At 32.0% G+C, this 27011-nt stretch overlaps 1 protein-coding gene across 1 annotated transcript in view; it reads left to right on the forward strand.

Moving 5' to 3' along the window:
• Positions 1–27011, forward strand: part of ADAM10 (ADAM metallopeptidase domain 10) — a 110556-nt gene that overhangs the window by 26865 nt on the left and 56680 nt on the right. Inside the window, exons 2-4 of the mRNA XM_011363422.1 lie at positions 2852–3002; positions 21249–21367; positions 23297–23455. Coding sequence (XP_011361724.1) covers positions 2852–3002; positions 21249–21367; positions 23297–23455 — 429 coding nt within the window. The remainder of the gene's footprint in view (positions 1–2851; positions 3003–21248; positions 21368–23296; positions 23456–27011) is intronic.

Below are 27011 nucleotides of genomic sequence, written 5' to 3' on the forward strand. Positions count from 1 at the left end.
ACACACACACACACACACACACACTGAAATATTACTCAGCCATCAAAAAAAAAATGAAATCTTGCCATCTGCAACAACATGCATGGACCTAGAGGTTATTGCGCTGAGTGGAGTAAGTCAGATAGAGAAAGACAAATGCATTATGATTTCATTTATATGTGGACTCTAAAGAGCAAAATAAAAAAATAAACAAAATAGAAACTCATAGATACAGAGAACATTTTGATGGTTCCCAGATGGGTGGGGGCTTGGGAGGATGAGTGAAAAAGGAGAAGAGATTAAGAAGCACAAATTGGTAGTTACAAAATAGTCATGGGGGTATAAAGTCTAGCATAGGAAATATAGTCAGTAATATTATAATAACAATGGTGTTATAAGGGACTGGATTTATCTGGGGTGATCATGTTATGAATCCATAATCACTATGTTGTACACCTGAAACTAATATTGTATGCCAACTTATTGAAAAATAAAATATTAAAAAATAATTGTCAGTTTAAAACAAAACAGTGATAATGTATTGTGGGGTTTATAAGATATACGTAAGTAAAATATATGACGGCAGTAGCCTAAAGGCTAGGAGGAGAAAAATGGAAGTATACTACTGTGAAGTTCTTATACCTTAAGTGTTATAATACCACTTGAAGGTAGGCCAGGATAAGTTACACTGTAAACCCTGAAGCAACCACTAAAAAAACCAAACAAAAAGTTTCACTAATAAGCCAATGAAGGGATAAAATGGAATCATAAAAAAGAGTCCAAAAGAAGGAAAAGGGAACAAAGAACAGATGAGACAAAGAGCAATAAATAGCAAGGTGATAAAGTTAGACCTAACCACTTTAATATCTACTTGAAATGTAATGATCTAAATACCCAGTTAAAAGGCAGAGATTATCAGATTGTATGAAAAAGCAAGATCCAACTATTTGCTGCTTACAACGAAGTCACTTTAAATATAAAGACACAAATATGTCAAAACTAAAAGGATGGAAAAAAATATACCATGCTGGTAAAAAAAGAATGACTATGTTAATATCAGACAAAGTAGAGTTTAGAACACAGAATGTTACAAAGAATAAAGATCATTTGATAATGATAAAGGAGAGAATCCAAAAGGCATAATAATTGTTAACATTTATGCATGTAATAACAGCTTCAAAAATCAGTGAAACAAAGAACAAGAAGAAATAGCAAAGTCCCAATCATAAAAGATTTCAATACCCTTCTCTCAATAATAGAATAAGGAGATATAAAATTAGGATAGAGAAGACTTGAATTAACCAGCTTGACCTTGTTAACTCCATAAGAACAGAGGTTGACATTTCCAGAACACTTACCTATTAACAGCAGAATACACATCTTTTCAAGTGCACAAGAAATATTTGCAAAGATAGACTATATTCTGCATCATCAAATAGTCTCAGTGTGTTGAAAAGGATTGATGTCATACAAATATATATTCTGACTTAGTGGAATTGAATTAGAAGTCATTAACAGAAAGCTAACTGAAAAATCCTCAGTATTTGGAAACTAACAGACTTCCAAATAGCACATGGGTCATAGAAGAAATCAAAAGGGGGAAAAAAAGTATATTGAACACAATGAAATAGTAACACAACAGAATCTGAGAGATATTGCTAAAGCAGTATTGAGACATTTATAGCACTAAAAACCTGGATTAGAAAAGAAGAAATGTTTTGAATCAGTGAACTCACTTTATGAAACTAAAGAAAGAAAAGCAATTAAACTCAAAGTAAGCAGAAGATATAATGAAGACCAAAGTGAAAATCAACAAAATGGAAGACGAATAATGAAGGAAAATTAAAAGAAAATCAAAGTTGATTCTTTTGAGAAGAGCAACAAAATCAATAAATCTCTAGCTATGTTCCTGATCAGGAACAAGAGAGAGAATATGTGGATTCTCAATGAGAGAGGTAATATCACTACAGATTCAAAAGATACAAAAAACATTATAAGGGAATATTATGAACAGCTTTATCTACATAACTTCAGCAACTTGGGTAAAATAGACAAATTCGTACCAAAGCTGACTCAATAAATAGATAACTTGGATAGCTCTTTAACTTTATTGAAATTGAAATTATAGCTATTATGTAGCATATATATAATACATATAAATCTATATTGAACTAGAAATTGCAGTTAATAACGTTTTCACAAAGAAGAGGCCAAGATTGCTTTACTGGTGAATTCTACCAAACACTTGAGGAAATAATACCAATTCTACGTAAATTTGTCCAAAAAATTGAAGAAGAGGTAATAACTTTTGAACTCATTTTTTACCCTGATATCAAAACTTGACAAAAGACAGTACAGGAAAAGAAAACTACAGACCAATGTCTCTCATGAACATAAATAAAAATTTTAAATTAGAGCAAATTGAATCCAACAGTATTATAAAAGAATACACCATGACCAAGTGGGATTTATTTCAGTAATGAAAGATTGGTTTAACATTAGAAAATCAGTCAATTTAATTTGCCATATTAATAAACTAAAAAAAAAAAAAAAATAATAATCTTAATAGATAAAGAAAGATTAGGTGACAAAAGCCCACAGTTGTTCCTGATAGTTTTTATCGCAAGTATGAGTAGAAGAGAACATCCTTAGCCTGATAAAAGACATCTACGACAAATCTATGGCTAACATCCATACTTTTGTGTATGGTTGAAATTCCCATTAAATTTTTAAGAAAATATGTGAAAATAAAGTATTAAAGTCAGTTAGAAAATTTTCACATATATTTGTAGATATTTGAATAATCATAGAATCATATTAGAACTAGAATGGGCCTTCAAGATGATACTAATTCAAACTTTATTTTTCATAGGTCAGTATGGAAATCCTTTAACTAAATACATTAGACATTATGAAGGATTATCTTATGATGTGGATTCATTTCACCAAAAACACCAGCGTGCCAAAAGAGCAGTCTCACATGAGGACCAGTTTTTACGTCTAGATTTTCATGCTCATGGAAGGTAAGTAAATTTATTCCTGACTGTGTTTGAAGTTCTCCTCTAGTCAATCTAAGTTAAAATAAGAAATTTATACCCTTAATTTTCCTTCTTTAAATGGAAAAGTCCCCATTTGGAAATTCAGCTTACATTGGAATTTGGTATATACATTAAAAAATGTTTTCTTTTAAAATGGATTGCCCTTTTTATATTGTTAAAGAGACGATCATTTATATATTTTAAATTTATAAATCAGATCCTCTATTGTATTAGAGGAAATGTCTTTAAAGAAGATTTTGTTTATAGTTTTTCACTACTTTTTATGTGTTTTATGAGCAATATATCTGTCTTCTGGTACCAACAGTGAAGGTAGCTGGTTGTTTGCCATTGAATAAATCATTTAATATCTTATTAACTCAATTTTATCAGCTCTAAAATGACAACTTGTATATAGATTGCCTACTATACTGCTCAATTCTCAGAATTGTTAAGGGATAAAGAACAGGGAGCCAGGGGACAGAGGTAAAAATCACATTAATTAGTGCCTGTTGTGTTCCAGGTACATAGATGCTTTATATGCATTTATTAATTTAATCTCTCAACACCCAAATGAGTTAAATATCTTTTTATATTCGAGGAAACTAAGGCTCAAAGAAATTGATGTCTTTAAAATTATATAGCACAAATTTGACCCAGACCTGGCTGACTCAAACCCTATATTTTTATCTTTCTGTCTGTTAAGGATATCTAGATACAAAAGTCTTATTCTTTGTCAGACACTCTAACTTGTCTGCTGTAATTAGTAAATCTCTTCCTTTTGTACTTTTTCTACTGGTGCAATCCTGATTTACTATTCATCTCCTCATAGGTTTCCCAGCTTCCATGCCGTTTATCATTAAAGCTATCCTATGTACTACTACTACAAGATGACTCTTCCTTGAATGCTTCCTTTTTTATGTCAGCTTATTGCTCTAAAGTCTTCAATAAATGATTGTTAGCCATATTTCTTAACTTGGCTTTCAAGAGTCTCTGTAAATTAATTCTAGTCTATTATTTAACTTTACTCCACTTGCCAACATTGTGTTTCACCCAAAATGGTCTTCTGATTGCTAATTAAACCATGTACAGTTTGTTCTCCGTGTCATTTATCTTAAATAAATTCTCATCATCTTTTAATGCACAATTCAAGTTCTACTACTTTGAAGCTTTATCTGTATCTTCCTCTGAACTTATAAGTTACTTATCTGTATCATTGGCATTATATTCATTCTCTCTTTCTTTTCATGTGTGTATTTCTTGTTTATTTTACTATAACTGTGTTTTTATTCTTCACAGGCAGGCAACCTGGCTATTATTTAGTATGTCCATTATTTGTACTTTCAGTGCAGATGCTTAAGATAGATTTTAATGGATGAAAAATCATATAATAAGAAATGCTATGAAACAATTTGTACGTGGAAATAAATGTACTACTTATTTTCCATATTACAAAGTAATGACCATTTTAGAAAAAAGTACATACTTGTTATAAAATCTCATACTTTGGTTTGAAGGAGGGAAAAAAGATTCATTCATGGTCTCTTTTATAGATAAAATTTTTAGTGACCCTTAACTTCAGGTAATTTATAATTACCCATTCTTTATTAGTACCATGAAATAATATGCAATCAGTAAGTCTCCCTAAGGTTTTAGTGACCATCTCAAAATAAATTTAATACTACCTTCCAAATATGGTGTGACAGCTAAAAGGAAAAATTTGGATTCTAGCTACCTTCAGTTGGGTACCATGTTTCTATTACATCATTAGAGTTTTGTTAGATCTATCACATAATTCATATTGAACATGTGGCAAAACCAAATCTCTACCTCCTTTCGTTGTTTTTAGCCTGTGCGTGTGAGTCAATAAGACAGAAAGAGCAAGTGTGTGAGTGTATGCCGTTATTTAGTTATCCAAAAATATTTATTGACTGCTAGTTAAAAGTTACCTAGTTTAGGTTGTTGGTGATACAAACATAAATCAACCATAGATCTAAAGGAGCAGCAAATTGTGCGTAAGTCATTGTATAAGAGGAAAATATGATATCATGCTTTAGTGATAAAATGCTATAGCTATTCTAAGGATGGAGAACTTACTTCTGAGGCCTTCAGCAAAGGACTTGGAATCCAGAGATCTCATGCTCTGTATAAGTGATCATCTTAGGTGCTTTTAACAAATCTATTTAATTAACTATACATGCACACACATCACATAGACACATATATACACACATATATGTTACATTTTCTAGAATAGATCCAAATTCAGATATTTTGTCTCAATTCTTATACTTGTGTATTCACACTGTCTCAGAATTTGTGCCCTTAAATATGATCCTTGTAACAACCTTCCAACATCCTTTTCTTTGGAATAGACCTACAAAATGACTTGGGTGATATAATTATACATTTCTTGCTAAGTCTCTCCTTTTCCTCCACCATATGCAAAAAGTTAGTTTTGGTACCTTGCAACCCCTCCTAAACAAAATTTGCATCTGTGTACAAATTATTGGTTATTTGATTAATAACAATTTGTAATACAAATGAAAAGTGATTATGATAAAGCAGCATGTGTTGATTGGAAGACCGAGCTTTATGAATACTGTTTTGAGGTGACTTTGGGCTATGGTTAGCTGTAGTCCAACTTATATAGAATGTGTGCTGATCTTGTGTATTGTGGCTAGACTTATAATCTAATTTTCATCTTTTAAAAAATATCAAGTAGAGATTTGTTATTCCTGACCATATAGTGGAGATTAGTCCCCTAGAATCAGATCAGTATACTTGAATAAATTACAGAATTCAGTAAATACTGTGCAAAGATTAATATACTTGAAAAGGGTTCTGCTTATTTGGACAATTATGACTTGTATCTCTGGGTGCTAGCACAGCCTCGTGTGTGTGTGTGTGTGTGTGTGTGTGTGTGTGTGTGTGTGTGTGTATGCACGCCTGCACACTCGCACACACACATTTCAGTAAGAAAGTCATCTTTTGTGCTGTTTTATGCCTAAGCTTCAGGCTGACTTCCAGATTTCCTTAAGAAGAAAGGGTGTATCACATCCCAGGTTTACAGATGTTAATGTCCAATGAAGAAATGTCAATATTCTTTAGCCCAAAGTCTATTCTTAAGAATTCCATGAAAAACTGTTGCTCTTGAAATACAGTTTAAAGTTGTTTGAAAATAAAAGTATCCTGTGAACCAGTGCTACAGTTATTGAGGAAAGATAGGTATTTTGAAACATGCTTCATTTATATTCATTAGAATATTGAAATATTTTGATAATAAATACTAGGGTAAAAAAATACTTAGCTTTGCTGAGAAATTAAGAATGTTTTCTCAATTTTAGAAATTCATTTGGATAAGTTCTGATAAATGGAATGCTTGAGTTATTACTGAGAGCATTGCCTTGAGAGCATTGCTTTTCTTCTATGCTCACTTTGCAATAAGTATGTCTATTGTGGCATTTATTAATTTTATCATAACTTTGTTTACATGCATATATCCTCTGTTCTTAGTGACCCTGAGTTGTATTCACCTTTTTTACATTGATGGTGGTCATTTAAGTTATATTGAATGAGCGAATGAATGAAACATTATGAAGGGAATACAACATTTATAAGCATAAAGGGCTGACAGGAGAAGTATAACTAATACTTTTGTTTAGGTCTGGCCCTCACCATAGAGTTGCTTATGGCATATTTGATTTGATGAATAATGTACACTAAAATAGTGGGAAATTGATTTTCAGCTTAAGTATTATATAGTCTGTAATATCTTATCCTCTTTAGCAACTGTTCTTAATCAGTAAGTAGTAGGCAGATTTGTCATTTTGTGCAATGCAGGATTTTAAAAATAATTGTGGAAAATTTATTCTTTCTCAGTCGTTTTGTTCATGTGAAAATGTGTGATGTACCAGGGACTGTTGTGATTCCTTTTCCTTATTCTTCTTTGATACTAGTAAATAACATGTCATATTCTGCTGTTTCTGGCTTAGCTGTCATGTGTTTTAGGCTTGTGTAATACCAATATACTGCAGTTTCATTAGGAATTTTGCTTATGTGACTTTCATAAAATGTAAATTTTATATTGTCTAAGTCTTGGTTCTATATAATAGGATGGAATATCATTATGGTCCTTTATTGATCTAAATGAAAGTTTAGGATAAATATCTCTCGGATTTATCCAAGAGTATTAGGATAGCAGGAGAAAAACTTCATTGCAAGATTGTAGAGTAGTGATCTTTAGTATAGTTTATACTGAAATTCTAATGTTGTATATATATTTTAATTTATGCCTTTCGTTGGCAACCGTCGTTGAAGAGAAGCAGAAGGGATCATCCCACTATTCCTCCTTCCTAATAGAACTTATGTAAATTTTCTGAAATGCTGCTTCATAGTTGTATTTTAAAAAAATAAGTAGAATATCTGAGAACTCTGATATAATACAGTTTATCTTTTTTGTAAGAAATATGTATATACTCTTATATTGAATTATGTTTTTTCTTATGTGTATATACAATTTTAAACTTTTTTCTTCATGTTTTATTTTCCAAATTATGTACTTTTGGGCAGTCATCTTGTTTTTATTTTCTGAACTTCTCACCATTTTGCTAACTTTACTGCCTTTTATAGATTTGGTGTTCACAACTACCAACTTTGCATTTGAGTGGGAACCCACTTAGTAAAGAAACTTGTGATTTTATAGGAAGAATAATACAGATATTGAAACAGTCATAACCTGGGTAGAGAAAGTACTGTGGTAATTCAGAGGCTGAATAGAGTTTCCTTCTGACATGACATTAGTTACCTAGAGATTCCTTCTGAGCCTCAGTTTCCTCATTAGTAAAACCTTGACTTTTGGGCAACATAATGTTTAAGCCCCTTCTGGCTTTAAAATTCTACAAATAGTAGCACCCAAGTAACTAAACTTAAAAAAAAAATCAAAACACTATCAAGACAGTAATAAACTTTTTTCCCCTGCCTCTGTGTCTAATTATGTGGATATATAATCAGTTAATCAAAAATTGTTTCTACCTACTATGTGATCTGTATATAGTATAGAAGATACCACAATTTTTTCTTAAAGTGCAGTATGATGTTTTAGAGAACTTCCATGTTGTTTTTTTCTAATTTTGAAAAGATAGTTCTTCCAATGCCTTTTTAGAACGAATTGTTTAAAAGAAATGATCAGACATTTGATTAAAGTTTTCTTTGTGGTTTGAACTCAAGTTCTCCCTTCTCCCCAAATATGAAGATATCAAGAATATGGCCCACATAACCTGAAAAAGGCATAGATATGTCCTTTGATTGATCTGACTGGAGTTGGATTAGTCTGGAAGTGTCTTGGGCTTTATCTTTGTCATATCATGGGCAGGGTAGCAGAAACCTAGGATACTATTAACTCCATAGACAGGCCAGCACAATTTAAGAAGCAGAGGTAAGAGTCCAGGGAGCACAAATGGATGCCAGCTCACAAAGAGGAGCAGCAGAATAAATTTGAGTTGTGTAAAAATGTTGTTGTTGTGGATGTGGAAAAACAAAATTTTGAAAAATACTGATTTGGTATTGAAATCTCTTCCAACAAAATTTAAGCAAAAATTCCTGAAGGAAAATAGTATTTATTTAGTACCTAGTTTATGTCAGGTACAGTGTCCTTTAGCATATATTATTAAGTATATTTCACACTGCTCTATGTTTCAGCTGTATATTTTCTAAGATGTGATATTCTTTATTCTTACCTAATTCGTCTTTACACAGAAATTAAAAGCCTACAAATATGTATTAAAAAAATTTGAAGAGACACTGGCTACTTGAATTACTGAATTATAACAAAAAGCAAGAGCCATGTTTTGTTCATGTTAATTTTGTATTTAAGAATCTAAATTGAGAGCTGATGTTTGCTCTGAGCTTAGCTTCTTAGATATGATTTTAACATGAGATTTAAACATTTTATATGTTTTTAAGTACTAATTAGGTTTTATGTGGAAAAGATAGAATGATTTAAAGAAAAAAAATCCTTAAACCAAGCTTTCTCTCTCCCTTTTCGAAAATGGAATAGAAGAGTGTAAAAGTGTTTTTCCAACTATTTTTAATTCTTTGGATACATCAATTCTTCTAAAAGTCAATCTAAAACAGGCTGTATCTGATAGCATATTTAATGTCAGAGTTTCTAGAGTTGATGACCTAGACAATAAATGTCAGAAATTAGGTAAATACTTAGTAGTAGAAAGTCCATCCATCATTTTCTTCAATTGTACTAAAATGTTGCATGCGCAGTTGGGTTTTTTGTGAGATGAGCACTCTAGCTAAGGTTTAATTAGGATTCGTAGCCAGTTTTTTTTTTCCTTCAAGTGATTAAGCTTCATGTAAGTTGTTGAACTATTTTTTAAAAAGTATAGCAAGGATTTTTTTTTATGACTAAAGGTTATTTAAATATTCTATTTCATGATATCCGAAAATCCTAAAACTGTATTGAATGGATACATTTCATTTATCGGTTTTATAATATTCTTGTTTATATTGTTTTATTAAGCATCAGTGAAATCTTGTATATTAGTATATTTTTAAACTGATAAATATGTTTAAAAACCTGTTCATAATTATATATAAAGTTTTTTTTTGAAATAGCTTCTGAGTACTGAGATTCCTTACTTGGTTGTATCATAACCTCTTCTCTGATTTTTTGGAGCCTTCTCTCCTTCTTTGGGCTGACAGATATTTTTGATACTGTACATAGGGATAAAATTAAGTTGTTAATTTGCATGAATCTCTGAAATCTTAAATTATAATTACTCCTCACTAGTTAGGTTCCAAAACAGTCTGTACTGGGAGAATAATACTGAACCGACAAATATAAACATAAAGTCTAGCATATAAAAAATCATATGCATATAAAAATGTGATGGTATGGTACAAGTAGTTGCGTTATATAGCAGTTTTCATTGTCTTTTTTTTTTAAGAAACCATAAACCACAAATTGTATTAAATAGAATTTTGATCTCTAGATGAACACATGTTGTGCATTTCCTTTTCTTTAATTTTATATGAGCTATAAAAGATGTTTCTGTAGCTTTAACATGCCATACTTTACTGTCTAATTTTATATTTTAATTTATTTTAACTTTTTTATTGTTTTATATATTTATTAAGCATTTAATATATTCCAGGCACCTTAGTAGTCATCAGGAATAGAGTAGCTGAACAAGACAGGTTCTTGCTGTTGGTGGAGTTTTTGGTCTCATAAGAAAGACAAGTATTAGATTAGGGATGACAGCTGTGACTGTTGTTAAGAAAGGAATGTTCAGAAGATTGCTATGGGAATGCAAGGGGATGCATCTTGTTTGGAGATCCAGGAATGGCACTCTTGGGAAATGGCATTTAAACTGATCCTGAAAAGATGACTGAAGAAGGAGTTGGTTAGGCAAAAAAGAGGAAGAAATGTATCCTAGATAGAGGAAACAGCATGTGCAGAGATATAGAGATGAGAAATGGCATATTCATGGAGTTGAAGGAATTTCATTATGACTAGTGCTTAAAAATGTGAGGAAGAAAGGTTTCAAATGAGGCTGTAGATGTAAGCAGGAGCCAGATCTGTCAGAGTTTATGTAAGTCATGGTGACATTTTTTTTATTTAGCTGTGAAAGGTTTTTAAAGGCAAGTAACTCTAAGCTTTAAAAAAAGTCCAGTCTGGCTGTGAATGAATAGTTTGGAAGGGAATAAGACTGAATGCATTGAGGCTAGTTAGGAGGCGGTTGTACTAATCCTCATGGGAGGTGATAGCCTGGATTATAGTGGTACTAGAAGTGCTGAAGGAGAGTGAATAGGTTTGAGAAATAGTTTGAAGGCAGAATTTACGGACTTGGTTGATATGTAGGAGATATAAAGAGAAAGAATCAAGTATGACTTTTCTGGTTTGAGCATCTGAAAGGTTACTGAGACCATTTACTGAGGTAGGGAATACTGGAAAAGCTGTAAATTTGAGGAGAAATCTTAAGTTCAGTTTTGGATATGTTATGTGAAGTTCATGAGGAGGGCCTAGGAGACAGCCCTAAATGTCAACATTTGAAGAGTTAGGTACAGGAGGGGATGCAAACACTGCAGAGTGGAAAGAAAAGTAAAAGGGCTGGGAGCATGGTATCCTAGAAGCCAAGGAAACGAGTGTTTCAATAAGCGGAATGGTTAGTTGCTGCTTCTTGCTCTTGTCATGCTGAATATTAGCAATATTCATAGTCCATGTTCCTTATCCTTTAAATTTCTCTAGTTCTGTTTGATCTTGCTGGATCTAATTACACAGAGTAGTCCAGATTTGGACACTTGATAGTCACGTACAAGGGTAAAGAAATAACATTTTTTGTTCTAATTTCTAATGAATCATGATATTTTGGTTATGAGAACATATTGGGCCAGTATCTTTGAGGAACCATCCCTGCTAATTGTGTGGTGATTGATTGCAAAGACCCAGTTGTTATTTGAGTATAGCTTGGCTAATTTTTTCCTTAATATATGATGTACAAACAGATGTTATTTGCCCACAGTAAAGCTGTTCTGGCCATATACCTGACTCCCAAAATCTTATGTTTTAGTTTCACAAATAATTTACTCTCACCTGTCAAACTGAGTGAGCCTTTCACATAGTTTATGTTCAGAGACTTTAGAGGTCACTTTGTCCAACTTAATATTGAGTGATGTTTCTGAGACATGGTTATTCAACTTCACTTGTATGTGTTTAAAGTCCCCAAATAGATTTTACCTAACTGTACTTTCTGTGAACATTTAAGAATTGGTTTTATTAAAACCTTTGCTATTTTATGCTGTTTTTTTTTTCTTTTCTTCTTTTAATAAACTATAAAGTGATAAGATGGTGCTTGGTGTCTTCTTTCTAATTCTTGTCACTTCATCATCAACCATGACTATTCATAACTATTCATGTCTATTTGTAGTGTATCAGTATCAAGTCTAGAGTAGAAGTTCTTTTTCTTCTGGAAGTTGAGATTATCTCAAGACAAATCAAAAAGCAATCAAACACTTTGCTATAGCAGAGCAGCAGTACCTCAGCTTTATTAGAAATCTAAGTGGGAGGGAGACTGAGGATAAGTCTCAGTACCCACTTACCCACAGGGAAAGGGAGACCAAAACTACTTTGATTAGCCATAGCTGGATGGGTGGAGCCTGGGAGTGGAACTTGGAGGAGGGGTTTGGATCCTCAGGTCTTCTTGGATGTGGAAAAGTAACAGAAGCAGGAAACTATGGATGGGAGTGGAATAATTGAGGAGATTAGGGAAGAGATGATAGGTATTATTTTTAAAAAAGATCTGAAATGATGAGAATATATGGCAGAAGGGCAAGTTCCCCTCCCATTACTCAGTGCCCCCCGAAAGGGAATAGAGAATACTGTAGTTTGAAAAGATATAATCATAGAGGAGTTTTAGAGAGAGATTGCCACATAGATTATAACCTGCTAGCTGCCTGAACACATCTTCAGTAATTCAACGAAGGTTTTGGAATCTCTTCTGTGTTCTAGATTCTATTCTTCTACCTTAGCTCTCACTCTCCTCCTTCTTTATACCACTGTAGCCCCAGTGATTTTTCTCCAGTACACAATGCATGCCTTTGAACTTGTAGTTCCTCCGCCTGAAACCCTTCCCCATCTTTACTCCATTACCACATAGCTCTGCTCTTTCACTTCATTCAAGTCTTTGCTCAAATGTCATCTATTCAGAGAAATCTTTCCTACCACTCTTTGTAAACTAGCATCCTTCTTTCCTCTTACCACTCTGTATTTTATCCTGCTTTGTTTTTCTTAATAGTGTTCATCACTACAAGAACAAATTCCTTCTTTCCTCTCATCCTACCTTCTTTCCTCTCTACTCATTAGTCATATGTGAACTACAGTGTGTTCTGTGAATTGTGTTGTTCATGCCTGTATTCCCCAGCTTAGCACTGTGTTTGCCCTAGTAAGTGCTCAGTCAATATTTATGGAATGAAGGAATAGCATACAATTAAGTTCATGGTTCTGATCATGTTCTTTGGATGTACACTGCCAGTTTTACTTCTTTCATTGCTTTCTTTTAGATTCCCTTCCATTGATGTGTTCTTCTTTTACATATAATAGTACTATTGATTATGCTTTTTTAAGTCAGTCATTCATTTTAGTCTTTCACTAGAAAGATGTCCTATATTTGGCTATTCTGGAGCTCCCTGAGGAGGGAACTATATCTTGGCATGGTAGAAAGATTATTGGTTATCTAATTGAAGACTTTGGTTTAGACTCAAGCTCTGATTTTATTTACGTGATCTTGGTCAAGTCAGTGTTCTCTAATTTGTGAAATTAGAAAATTTAGGTGATCTTTATGGTTTTATACATTTGATTTGCATTAAATATCTGAATAATTGAAGTCGCACTCTACTGTTAAATCTTGTCATTGTTTCAGTGTTTTATATATAGTAGTTTTGCTTGCCATGTGTTTAATTACATAAAGTCAGAAAGTATTTACAGAAACCTTTTTTTCTCCTCTCCAATAGATAAATTAACTTATTCTGTAATCATGGATAATACATGTAATCATGTGTTCTGTTACCGTGCAATTGTGGCAGATTCTTCCTCTTAGCTCTCCTTTGTATGAGAAAGACGCTGATAATCTACTGTCTTCTTTCACAGGGTAAAGCTACTCACTCTAGCTTAGGTTTAGTTTCACTTTTATCTTCCTTGGGGACTCTTGAGGATTTTCGTTTACATATTTTTGCTTATTGAAGTAATTTATCTATCTTAAGGCTATAGTTAAGCTTGGAACTAATGTTTTTCAAACTGTTGAGCACTAGAATTTTTTGGAGGATGCTCAGGTACTATCTAGTGGGGTGCATATGGTCTGACTCTGCCCTTTCTCCTTTTATAGTATGTTCTATTTTGTCCCCTCTTCTCCCTTTTAAAATATTAGTTTCTTTAAGATAATTTGAAAAAAGGACTTCTGTGTTTCAAGAAGTTTACCAGTGGAAGTAAACTAGATATTTGACTCATAGTGATATTTGATATTAATATTGGCAACTTATCTTAAAAAATAATTTGGATGTGAGGCTCAAGCATCTTCATTAAGAGGAACGTGAAGGAAAAGAACATCTAGAGATATCAGGAATACCCTATCAAGTACAGTTATGTTTCTAGGAATCACTATTCCAGGCCTACCGTAGACCTATTCCATTTAGACATGTTAGTCCTCTATTCATGAAGACAGTCCTGATCTCTGGGACTGCTGGATTACACTAACATACTTTAAAGCAAGGTTTTTGCTCCCAAGTTTCTTCCCTGTTTTGCCAAGATACTTTATTAGTTGAGGCTTTTGGTCTTAATAGGACTTCAGTTTAAGGGATACACTCTTAGCTATTGCTGTTTTCTTCTGAGAATCAGAGCCATATTGTCATTAGCCAAAATAGCAGTTGTATGGGAAAAGGCAACTCCTTTTTACTTTGTATTCTTACTATTCCAACTGTTCTTATCTATAGAAAGACACCTCTTTATATAAAGATGTAGAAGGTATATCACCTCCCAGGAACTTATAAAATCATATGCTAATGTAATTTATTTTGTTGATCTGCACCAGAGGTGGTTCTGGTACCACTATTATTTGTTTACTTTAGATGTAGATTGCTTTTCTAAAGTCTAAGAAAGGAAATCAGCATTTTTGCCACATGGTATAACTGCATCTTTAGAGCACTGAGGCTGGAAAATTGGAATTTAGTGTATTTTTTCAAACTGCTGTCATTCTTTAACTGATTTAAAGCCAAAAAGAATTATAATAAAAGTACTATAATCAAGATGAGAGACAAAATACTATTGATCCTTAGAATCAATATAGTGGTAAATCTAAGGGTAGAAAAACAGTCTCAATGCAAATAGTGTTCTTTATACAAAGTATTTTATTACCACCTTGAAGGAAATCTAAAGTTTATCTTTGATGATAGTGTGCCATATTATAATAATAAAAAAAGAGAATGAAACCTACTAAAAGAAACAGTAAAAGGAGACAGTTTAGCGTTAGCTTTGAAAGTGACTCAAGAATTAATAAAGAGAATTTCTTATGGTGGTGTTGTAAAGTACAGTTTTCAAGTGCAAGTCAAATAAGGTTAAATTTTCATTTCTATATCTTATTTTCATTTGTTCAGATTTTAAAAGGTGAATCGTTGGTGGAGACTGATAATTAAGACCACTAAAACACTCAGCATATGTTAGCTTGACTTTTTTAATCACATGCTTGAGAGGCATTTGTGGTATGGTAGAATAATATGCAGCAACCAAATACCGGGGTTCTAGTCTTAATTCTAGTCTTGTGACCTTGAGTCATACCCTTTTACAAAAATATCCATCATACCTTCTTTGAAATGTTACTGTTGAGGATAAAATGCAGCAATATATGTGAAAGTGCTAAAAATCATAAACCTATATAACTTTCACAAGAATGTTATATAATCTCATCATTATCATCACAATATCACTGTCTCATCCAAATCTCTTGGGGCTTTACCACTAAGAAAGGTATCTCTGGTTATACAGTTTTATTTTTTACTTAAGCTTTTTGGAATACAATGATTTAAAAAAGGTATTTGTTTATTTCTATTGTAAAGTAACTTATAACTTACTATTTTAACCATTTTTAAAGGTTTTTATTAAAATAGAGCTAACATACAATATTATATTAGTTTCAGGTATACACCATATTTATTCACCATTTATATACCGAAAGAAGTGATCGCCATGATAAGTCCGGCAGCCATCTGAAACCTTATAGTGCTATCACAATATTATTGACTGTATTCCCTATGTTGTACACCACATCCTCATGACTTATTTGTTTTATGTCTGGAAATTTGAACCTCCTCCCCTTTTCTCCCCTTTTTTTGATTTTTCAATTACATTTGATATTCAATATTATTTTACATTAGTTTCAGATGTAAAGCATAGTGGTTAGTCATTTATATAATTTACAAAGTAATCTCCCTGACTAGTCTAGTATCCACCTAGCACTATACATAGTTTTTACCATATCGTTGACTATATGCCTTATGCTTTGCTTTACATCCCTATGACTGTTTCGTAACTACCAATTTGTACTTCTTAATTCCTTCACCTTTTTTACCCCAACCCCCAAGCCTTCTCTTACCTGGCAACCATCTTGTTCCTTGCATCTGTGAATCTGTTTCTGTTTTGTTTATTTTGTTCTTTAGATTCTATATATAAGTGAGATCAAATGGTATTTGTCTTTCTCTGTCTTATTTATTTCGCTTAGCATAATACCTTCCAGGTTCATTTATATTGTTGCAAATGGTAAGAATTCATTCTTTTTTTTGGCCCAGTAATATTTCATTGTATACATGTACCATAATTTTTTATCCAGTTGTCTATTGATGAGCAGGTTGCTTCCAAATCTTGACTATTGTAAATAATGCTGCATTGAACATAGGGGTACATATATCTTTTCAAATTAGTGTTTTGGATTTTTTTTGAATAAATACCCAGAAGTGGAATTGCTAGGTCATATGGTATTTCTATTTTTAGGTTTTTTGAGGAACCTCCATATTGTTTTTCATAGTGGCTACACCAATTTGCAATCCTACTAATAGTGCATGAGAGTTCCCTTTTCTCTACATTCTCACCAACACTTATTGTTTGTTGATTTATTGATGATGGCCATTCTGACAAGTGTGAGATGATATCTTATTGTGGCTTTCATTTGCATTTCTTTGATGATTAGTGACCTTGAGCATTTTTTCATGTTTATTGGCCATCTGTATGTGCTCTTTGGCAAAATGTCTATTCAGGTCCTCTGCCCATTTTTTAGTTGGATTGTTAGTTTTTTTGGTGTTAAGGTCTGTGAATTCTTTGTAAATTTTGGATATTAACCCCTTATCAGATGTATCATTGGTGAATATCTTCTCCCATTCAGTATGGTGGTTTCCTTTGCTGTGCAAAAACTTTTTAGTTTGATGTAGTCCCATTTGTTTATTTTTTGTTTCCCTTCCCTGAGGCAACATATCAGAAAAAAGTAGTGTCCAAGAGTTTACTGCCTATATTCTAGGAGTCTTATGGTTTTGGGTCTTACATTTGAAATCTTTAATCCATTTTGAGTGTATTTTTGTTTATGGTGTAAGAAGCCTAGTTTTATTTTTTTATTTTTTTTGCATGTATCAATCCAGTTTTCCCTATTTTAGCCATTTTTAAGTGTACAATTTAATGACACAGTATACAGCTATCACCACTGTGCATTTCTAGGGCTTTTTCATCATCCCAAACAGAAACTATGTACCCATTTAACAATAACTCCCCATTCTGCCCTTCTACCAGCCCCTGGTAACCTTTATTCTACTTTCTAGCTCTATGAATTGGCCTATTCTAGGTTCCTCTTATAAGTGGGATCATACAATATTTGTCCTTTTGTGTCAGACATACTTACCATAATATTTTAAAGGGTCATCCATGTTGTAGCGTCTATCATTATTTTGTTCCTTTCTAAGGCTGAATAATTCATTGTGTGTGTTTACCACTCATATATGTATAATTTTTAATCTATTTGTTGATGGATATTTGGGTTGTTTCCATCTTTGGGTATTGTGAATAATGTTGTTATAAACATTAGTATATAAGTATGTTTGAGCCCCTGATTTCAGTTTCTTTGAGTAGATACTTAGAAGTAGAACTGCTGGATCATATTGTAATTCTGTTTAACTTTTTGAGGAACCACCAAACTGTCTTCCCAGAATACAGTTCTTTTTTATAAGGCAGTATTCGCTGTACTTTTTCTGACCTTTGGGCCAAAAGTTTAAACAGTTAAAGAATCAGATTATGTTTCTAGATTATTTTTTATTCAGGACTTGTTGAGAAACTAGGAAAGCTGAATGTGGTTAGTCATCTAATTTTTATTATTATTTTATAATGTGTTATACAACAGGAATATTGCAAAGGATTTATAATTTAAATATTAAAATAGCATAAAGATATGAACTGTCAAACAGATGGTAGTGGGATTAAAGTTAGGGAATTGGAATCTAGTGGCTTAGTTAATGGAATAAATTGTTTCTGATTATTCATTTATAGTTTATCTGTTTCATAGATTGTGACAGACTAATTCAGTCTAGCTTCTTTCTACCATTTACCTGCCTTCTAGGCTCATTCTTGTTTTGTTCCTTCATCTGTTAATATATATTTTAAATACAAATTAATTTCATTTTTATTAATAAAAGTGCACTTTTGGGGTATGATCAAAATTTTATTTTTCGTTTTATTATCTTTACTGCTACTTGACTCTGCGTGGATTATTGAGAACTGATTTTAAATGAGGCTTTAATCCAATATAAATTGATACTGAGAATAACGTTTTATATATAGGAGGCAATTTTCTTGTTATGAAATCAGTATCGGGATTGGAAGGGGCCTACCTCAACTGTTCTTAAATTCTCTCTGTTAACAACATTCCTCTGGGGTTGCTCTCTGCTTAGACACTTTAAGTGATATAAAACTATTTTTTTGGTGGGGTAGAGAGTATAGCATAGATTGTTCTTATATTGAACTTAAATATCTTTCTGAAACTTTTACCCTTTTTGTTTTCTGCCATGTAGAATACTAATGCTCTTGCTTTTAATGGTTTTAAGGTACAGCAGTTTTGCTGAATAATAAATCTTGAATGATAAATATATTAAGCACTTGGACATTTATTGTTTAGTCCGTTTAACAAAGATATTCTTTTAGATGTAATATTAATATAGTAAATTAAAAGTATATATAATGATAAATTATTTTTCAAAATACTGTGACCCTTTAAAAATAATGTATTTATACTCGCATATATGATCAAGAATTTCCTGTCTACTAGTTGGCAGAAGTAATTTTTATGAAGAGATAGAATGTGTAACAACAATTAAGGCAGGATTCCTGTTTGTTCAGGATAGACTCTTTTTTTTTAACTTTGTGGAGTTTCCATTTAGAAGATGTGTTTGACTTTGTTGGTTACTTGCTGCAATAGGTTGGAACCTTAAAGTTCTAAGGATGCCTTGTCACAGCACCTGGGAAGCCCTAGGAGTATTCTGGTGAGAGTTTTTGGCGAGTATGAGCACAGCCTCAAAACAAAATGATGCCAAGATTGACATGAAATTAAGGAGAAAAGATAAAATAGGCAATATTCAAAAAGGGACAGACACATTTTCTGAAGCTAATGAGTATGCTTTGTTGATACCTATTCACTTGAAAAGTGACTTGGGTTTTTTTTGTTTTGTTTAAAGTCAGTTTTACTGAAGTATAATTTACATAAACTATACTCATTTCAAGTGTATAGTTTGACAAATGTATATATTTGAGTAACCGCCATTCAAATCAAGATATAGAATGTTTCCATTGTAGCAGTAAATTCCTTCATACTCCTTTTTGCTCTTAGTCTCTCTCTGTCCCAGGCAAGCACTCTTCTGCTTTCTGTCACGTTATAGACAAGTTTTGCTTATTCTAGCTTTACAGTTTTTTGGAATTATACTGTGTGTACTCTTTCGTTTTCACAAAAGTGATATTTTTAGTGGTATGATCCTTTTTATTGCTAAGTAGTTTGCCATTGTATTCATTGTATGAATAAGATGTGATCTTTTTCTCTCTTATTGATAGACATTTAGGTTACTTTTAGTTTTGGACTATTATTAATAAATTTGCTATGAACATTTGTGTCCAGTTGTTTAGACATATATTTTATGTTTTCATTTCTTATGGCGTGGAGTTGTGGGTCACAGTGTTTTTATATGTTTAACTTTATAGTAAACTGCTAGTTTTTACCAGGTGATTGTACTATTTTGTACTTCCACTAGCAAGCAGTGTATGAGAGTTGTAGTTACTGTACATTCTGTTAACATTTGGTGGTTGGCTAATTGAAAATTTTGGTTCAAATTCATTGATAGAAATATGTGCAGACTTTCATGGTAGTTATGAAAGAGACTTAATATACTTTTAAGATTTTAGTAATGATAGTTAATTTGCTACCATTTATTGTACATATCCTATGTGCCAGATGCTGTGTTAATGACTTGTATCTTACAATCTCTAATCCTTAAAACAGTTCTACAAGGTAGAATTTATCATCTTCATTTTGTAGACAAGAGTCCTGGGCTAGTAAAGTTTAGGCTTAAGATTTGATTCTCATCTGTTTACATAGTAAAAAGCTATGGGAGGGGTCTGTTGGTACAGCACTTACTTGGTTAGGACAGATAAGCAAAGACTAACTTTATGTGTAAGCTCGTTTACAAAGGCCAAATTCTATAATAATAAAGTCTATGTCTTGCATATAACGTTTTGTGTAGTTATATCAATATTGAGTAAATTTGTTGGTATGTCAAATTTTAGTTTTCCAATTACTGGATGTGAATTCTCACATTTGCAAATACTGAGGTAGCTTATAAAGAACTTAAAATGAGGCTTAAATAGTATTGAGCACTTGCTACAGTTAATTGTATCCAGATTCTAGGAAAAATAAATGATACTAGAAGTTGAAAATAAAAGAAGATTTGATTCCAAGTTTGATTTTAAACCCTAGACTCTTTATTTAATTTCACTTTAGTGTTTCGGTTTTTCCCTCTCCTTTGTAGAGTTAAAATGAGTATGATTTCAGCTAATATCACGGTCTTTTAGGGTTCTCAGATTGAACTAAGGAAGGTCCAAAGATAATTAGAAGAGTTAGAGGCCTCAAGGAAAAATAAAGGAGTTGAAAGCGCATGCGAGCTTGTGTGTGTATGTGTAAAAGAAAGAGCATGATTCTCTGAAGATGTTAAGTATCTAATGGAGATTCCACTTTCCTGTGTATCTTACTTGAGCTGTGAAAAGAAGGGGGGAATGGTAAAGCTGCAGAATTACTAGAGAGGGAAGACAAGTAGTGGTGAATAATAGCAATTGGGTCAAGAAGCTTGTTTTTATCTCCAAGCAACGTAGTTGCTGTTGGAATGATCTTGTTTTACCATGTAAGAATCAGCCCATTTGCATTTATTTTTAAATATATTGTAGACAGTTACCGTTTAATTGTATATAATTTAGAGTGTGTCACAGCTACTAGGTTGAATTATAGAGCAGAATTTTTATAATAAAATCTTGGTCAGTATATTTCCAGATAGACAAATTATGTGAAACAGCCCGCACTTTTTAGACTTTTTAATTAAGAAAGTAATTATTTAAAATTTGGATCCTTTGAATTTCATTTTTCCTTTTTTCATCCCATTTTGCAGACATTTCAACCTACGAATGAAGAGGGACACTTCCCTTTTTAGTGATGAATTTAAAGTAGAAACATCAAATACAGTACTTGATTATGATACCTCTCATATTTACACTGGACATATTTATGGTAAGTTGAACCTAAAAAAACCCTTTTCTTTAATATTTTTCTACACAAGGAAATATATATGTTGAAGCATAGGCAAATATTTCAGAAAAGATGGGATAAATTCTGAGGAGATTTGAGTATATCATGAAGCACTGGTGTAATGGTCTTTGAAAAATGAAGTAGTTCTTGGACTTATCTTTACATGTATGTTTAATGTTGAATTATACAGGGTATGGCTTTTGAAAGGTATGAATTTTTGACTCAATACCTCTAAACTGTTAGATATAAAAAAAATTTTAATGACTTTTATAATTTCCTGATCTTCCAAGCAAGAAATTAGCAGTAAATTTGCTGTGTTTTATAAGAAAAGAGGAAAAATCTAAAAGGGAATGGTAAAGACCATCTTAACAGCAAAAATAGTGTGACAAAACTATTGATAGGAAAATCTTCCCAGACCCCTTCTTCCTCTGAATCTGTTTGCTTTTGTTCACAATTCTAATAAATTTCTCTTACTACACCAGGTTTTAAAGGTATTGGAGGGTTGGGGGACACAACCCAATAGAAAGTTACATTTGACAGTGTAGTAGTCTGGGGAGAACAGAAAATTATTGAAGTCATAAAAAAGCTAAAAAAATCAGTCTTCTGGAGGTTTTACGAGAAGGGCAAAATATCGTTGTGTTAAAACTCTGTACATTAGCAAATACTCAAGATGATTCTCAGTATTGACAATGTTAACCAAAAGGTCAATTTCAATTCTATGTTTTAGATTTTTACTCAGAATCCTAACATGAAAAATTAAGTGCTTAAAGAAATGTTTTTTTTCCATTATGCCAGATAAATGAGGCATTTCTATACTTAAAATATCTCACCTGTATATTAAACCAAGTTAATAAATTTTTTGTACTCTTACAATTATGTGACCAGAGGAAAGCTTTTCTCCATCAGTCTGGATTTCTAATGTTAGAATATAGCTTTCTATTATTATTATTATTATTATTATTATTACTATTATTATTATTTACCTTGCTGGGCAAATAACGTGTAGTCTCTGCCCTTTTTTTGCTAGACATTAGTCAAGAAAAGTACATGACTAAATGAGTTTGCAGATAAAAACTATATTATTTGCAATACTGATGTCTTGGGTTCTTACCTTCAGTCCATGATTAATTCAAAGTCAACTAATTAATTTTAATGTATAACTTAGAAATCGTGGAAAGCCTGATTTTTGTTTTAATGACAAAATTTTACCAAGTAAAGTTAACTTTTAAGGCCCCCTTCTCCTGCTTTCCAACTCTTCATAATGTTTGAGTTTAGTGCTCAGCTTTTCTTCATGACTATATCAAGAACCAAAAATACCATTTTTTTCTGTTCTTTCACTAGAGAAATATAAGATGGGACAGCATTACAGATTTTTGTTCAGTATCTTAAAAAGGATTATTGGTATACTTTTGTTCAAATATCTTCTGAAATATTTGACACTTTCTTATTTAAAAAATGTATTTATAAAACCTAAAGGAGTTAAAGAAGCCAAAACATTCATGCAGAATCTGTCAGGTGGGAAAGCAACTTTTTTCTTATAGTAATTAGAGCAAAATTTCAAAAGATACTTTAATATCTATTTTTAAAGTGTTTATTTTATCAGTGGCTCAGCTAGCCTCTTTCTACAAGTTAATTTGACAATTATTTATTGAATGATTACTGCATGCATGCCCAGCACTGTGCTAGGTGCTGGGAATATGATTGTCAGTAAGATAGATATTCTATTTTTTATTGTTGTTTCTAATAATTGTATGTTTTAACTAACTACTAGTTGCTGTTCACATCTCAAATTCAGCTCGATAAGTTAAAATTAATTTCCCCAGTTAAAAAAAAAATGACTCTTAAAAGAAGAATGAATTTAACATTCACGTGCAAGTTTGATTTTCAAAAGTTTGTTGCTTTCATTAATAGGTGAAGAAGGAAGTTTTAGCCATGGGTCTGTTATTGATGGAAGATTTGAAGGATTCATCCAGACTCATGGTGGCACATTTTATGTTGAGCCAGCAGAGAGATATATTAAAGACCGAAGTCTGCCTTTTCACTCTGTCATTTATCATGAAGATGATATAAGTAAGTACTTAACTTTATCAAGTAGCCTTTTGCAAAAAGGCATATAAGTAGTTAAAACTATGTGGAGAGAAATGAAGCCTGAGATGTTTTCTTTCCTGAGCTATTAATCAGACTAGAAAATAGTTTCACAACCAAAGTCTCAATGTAATGAGCATATCTATAGTATAATTAAATTTCCTTATCAATCTATGCCAGTCTTACTTCGTTGATATGGTACAACTAGTCTATTTGAACTGTAAGTTAACCAACTATGACGGATCTGGAAATCCTATATTCTGATATTGCCAGTCATTTAATGCTTTAACGCTTTTGTGTATGTGGCCTGCTAAAGCATCATTGTCTTCTTATGTAAATATCAGTGTGATATTTGTATAGTAATTAAGGAATATTTTAGGTATTTTTGTAATTTCTAAGTCCTTTGAGTATTTTTTTATGTAAATTTGAAATAATGGCTTGACTTCAGCTGGGTAAGACTCCAGGTTTATCATTATGGATTTGGTCCTCTACTATGGTGTGTTGGGAAGGTTCTTTTTCTGTGTTTTAAGAGTATAAGATTTAGACTTCACCTTTTAATTCTACCATTGTCTATATATCCATATTCATCTAAACATGAGAATACTTTAATAAAATACCATTCCTCAAATTTATATGCTTCTTGAATACTCATATTTTATTTTTGACTGTAATTAGACTAGTCTCAATTTTTGCCTTTTTTTTTTTTTTTGACTTGGCAGCTTCATCCTGGTTTTATTTTCCTTTCTATAGCCAGAAATTTGTTTTCAATAATTTCATTCTCCTTCTTAGAAATATACTAGAAAGCCTAAACCATTTTGACTGTTTGTTCCATCAGCTCTAAGAGTTTCTGTGTTTCAGTCTGTCCAAATGCTTGTTATTTTTGATGCTGGATTACTATAGAAAATAGTGTAATTATTCTAGATAGGCTATATTTATGATTTTAGCTAGTTACTAAATCATAAATTAATGCTACTTCCCCATATTTTTACTCATGTTTATTTGATTCCTTTTCCAACTTTTCCTCTTGGTATTTCAATCTCTCCTCAGTCTCTAAGCTATAGTCCTCCTTCACAAGTTAGAATATGAAATCCTTTGCCTTCCTTTCTTTCTGCCAAAAAAATTATCGTCTATTTGATTTGTATGCTACTTTGAAATTTTCTTAGTAATTTAATCTTTTTGCAGGTTTACCTCCTTATCAATGTATGTAAATTCTCCAACTGTAATTTCTGTTTCTTTTGCTCCTTTAACATTTCAAATATCATTTATGTCTGGAGCAGGGTTTTCACAGAAACTTAATGAAATCTTGAAATACTTTCCCTATAATGGTTTCTCAAAATTGAACAAGACCTTTTGGGAATGGAAGGAGAGGAAGAGAATAATTTGAGAGATTTTGAACTCATCTTTTCCTTCCCATCATATTGTAATCAAACTTTTTCCTTTGCTTTATATTTCCCATATGTAAACTCCACTGTTTGTTCTGCCTTTTAGGATTTCTTTTACTGCATCTTTTCTCTCATTTCTCTTCTCTTATCTACTGGTATGTGCAGTAGTTTAAACATGTTCTGCTCTTTTTTCCCCACTTTTATTTCTTCCTCATCATATAATTGTGTTTTTCCATTTTGAATTTTATAGTAATTTCCAAATATATTCCTTCATGTCAACCTTTCTTCTTCCCTAAAGATGGTGAGTTATCTTGGAGGATCAATGACATTGGGTGTGACTTAGTTTTCTATTCCTTTTGGCATTTAACTTGACCATTGATTTCAGCTCCTATTTTTTATTTGTTCAAGTAGATATATGTTTGAAGGAAGAAGGCCTTTTCACATTCTTTTTTATTATTACATACCAATTGTGGTATTAGAGTTTTAAAATAGTAATATTTGGAGTGATTTTGTTTGTAACTTTTTCTCTAGTAAATGGGAATGTAACAATATGAGGATGAGAGTATGGGAAAGAATTGCTTTAAACAGAATTTTTAATGCTTACAAATTCAGGCAATTACTTTTGAAAAAACTATCTGAAAATTGGTCAAGGTAACCATGGTTCAAGATAAGAGAATACCTAAATAGTTGTTATATTCTAGATTCTAGACCAAGTAAAAGTTGACAAACTTTTTCTGTAAAGGGTTAGATAGTAAATATTTTTGGCTTTGTTGGCTCTATGAATGCTATTGCAACTACTCAGTTCTGTCACTGTTGTGTGAAAACAGCCATAGAAAATAAGTAAATGAATGGGCCTGGCTATGTTCTAATAAAACATTAGTTATATACACTTAAATTTGAATTTCATATAATTTTTAATGACACAAAATATTCTTTTAATTTTTTCAACTTTAAAAATATTAAAGCTATCCTTAGCTGGCACACCAAACTAAAGGACTCCCTTGTCCGGCAGGCTGAGGTTCACCTACTCCTTTTCTAGAGGATGGATAGATAAATTTACTTTTAATTGGCCTTTTAACCTTTCTGTGTAGGATATATAAGGTTCTAATCGTAATCGTAACAGTAACAAGAGTAGCTATTACTGTTTAATGTATACCTGGCACTATATAAAGTTCTTTACTTGAATTTTTTCATTTAATCTTTATAATAACCCTGTAAGGTCATAGGCACACGTATTATCCTCCCTTTATAGATGAAGAAACTAAGGCTTAGAAAATTTGTCACTTGATAGTGGATCTTGTGTTTTTAACCATGTGCTCTTATGCTTCACTTATGGAAGAAAACTTTAAATTCTCATTGCCATTACTCCACAGATTTATAGGGCTTTTCTGAAATCTGTAAGCCTTCATAAATCACATATTGCTGTTTTAAGCCAAATTCTCTCAATATATTTAGCAATAGAGATTTTATTTTACAACTAATTAAAAAGTAGATGCTGTCTCTTTAATGTGTATTATAGTTTTCATGTAATTTGCTTAAGTGTCATTGTTTGTTTTCACAACTAAAATACTGCATGATTGTTTGGATTGCTGAATATATGTGTGAGTGTATTTGATATTGCTCTATATGTATTATTTTCAGAAGAAGCAAACAACAGTAGAAGCACACCAACCTTGGGTAGGAGTTCTGATGAAAATATGGCTACCCACCTCTTAATACCGTTTTTGCAGTTGTAGACATAAATGTATGAAACCACCATGGAAAATGATAGTGCTATTCTAGAGAACTTTAGGGAATGGCTTCTGAGGCTGTACCAGAACAGAGAGACAATTTTCAGTGAAAATCTCTGGGTACTTTAATACCCAGTTACATGTGATGGTGATAACAACATGTAGTTATAAGCTTAAAATTCCCACTTATTCAATTCTATGCTTAGGTAGTAAAAAGTGCTCTCTCCTAGGACATAGAAGTGTGAACAGTTATGACAAGGTAAGAATACCACTTAATCCTCTGCCTTACGGCACAGTTTATTTTAAAGAAACTGGGAAAAACATTGTTCCATAAACTATACTATTAATCTTATTAACTTAGGAATAAGTTTAAGACATTAATTAAATTCGTTAATCTTAAGATTAGTTAAATTTAGGACAGTTTTTTAG

The sequence above is a fragment of the Pteropus vampyrus genome, unplaced genomic scaffold (genome assembly GCF_000151845.1).
Source record: "Pteropus vampyrus isolate Shadow unplaced genomic scaffold, Pvam_2.0 Scaffold85, whole genome shotgun sequence".
Taxonomy (NCBI): Eukaryota; Metazoa; Chordata; class Mammalia; order Chiroptera; family Pteropodidae; genus Pteropus; species Pteropus vampyrus.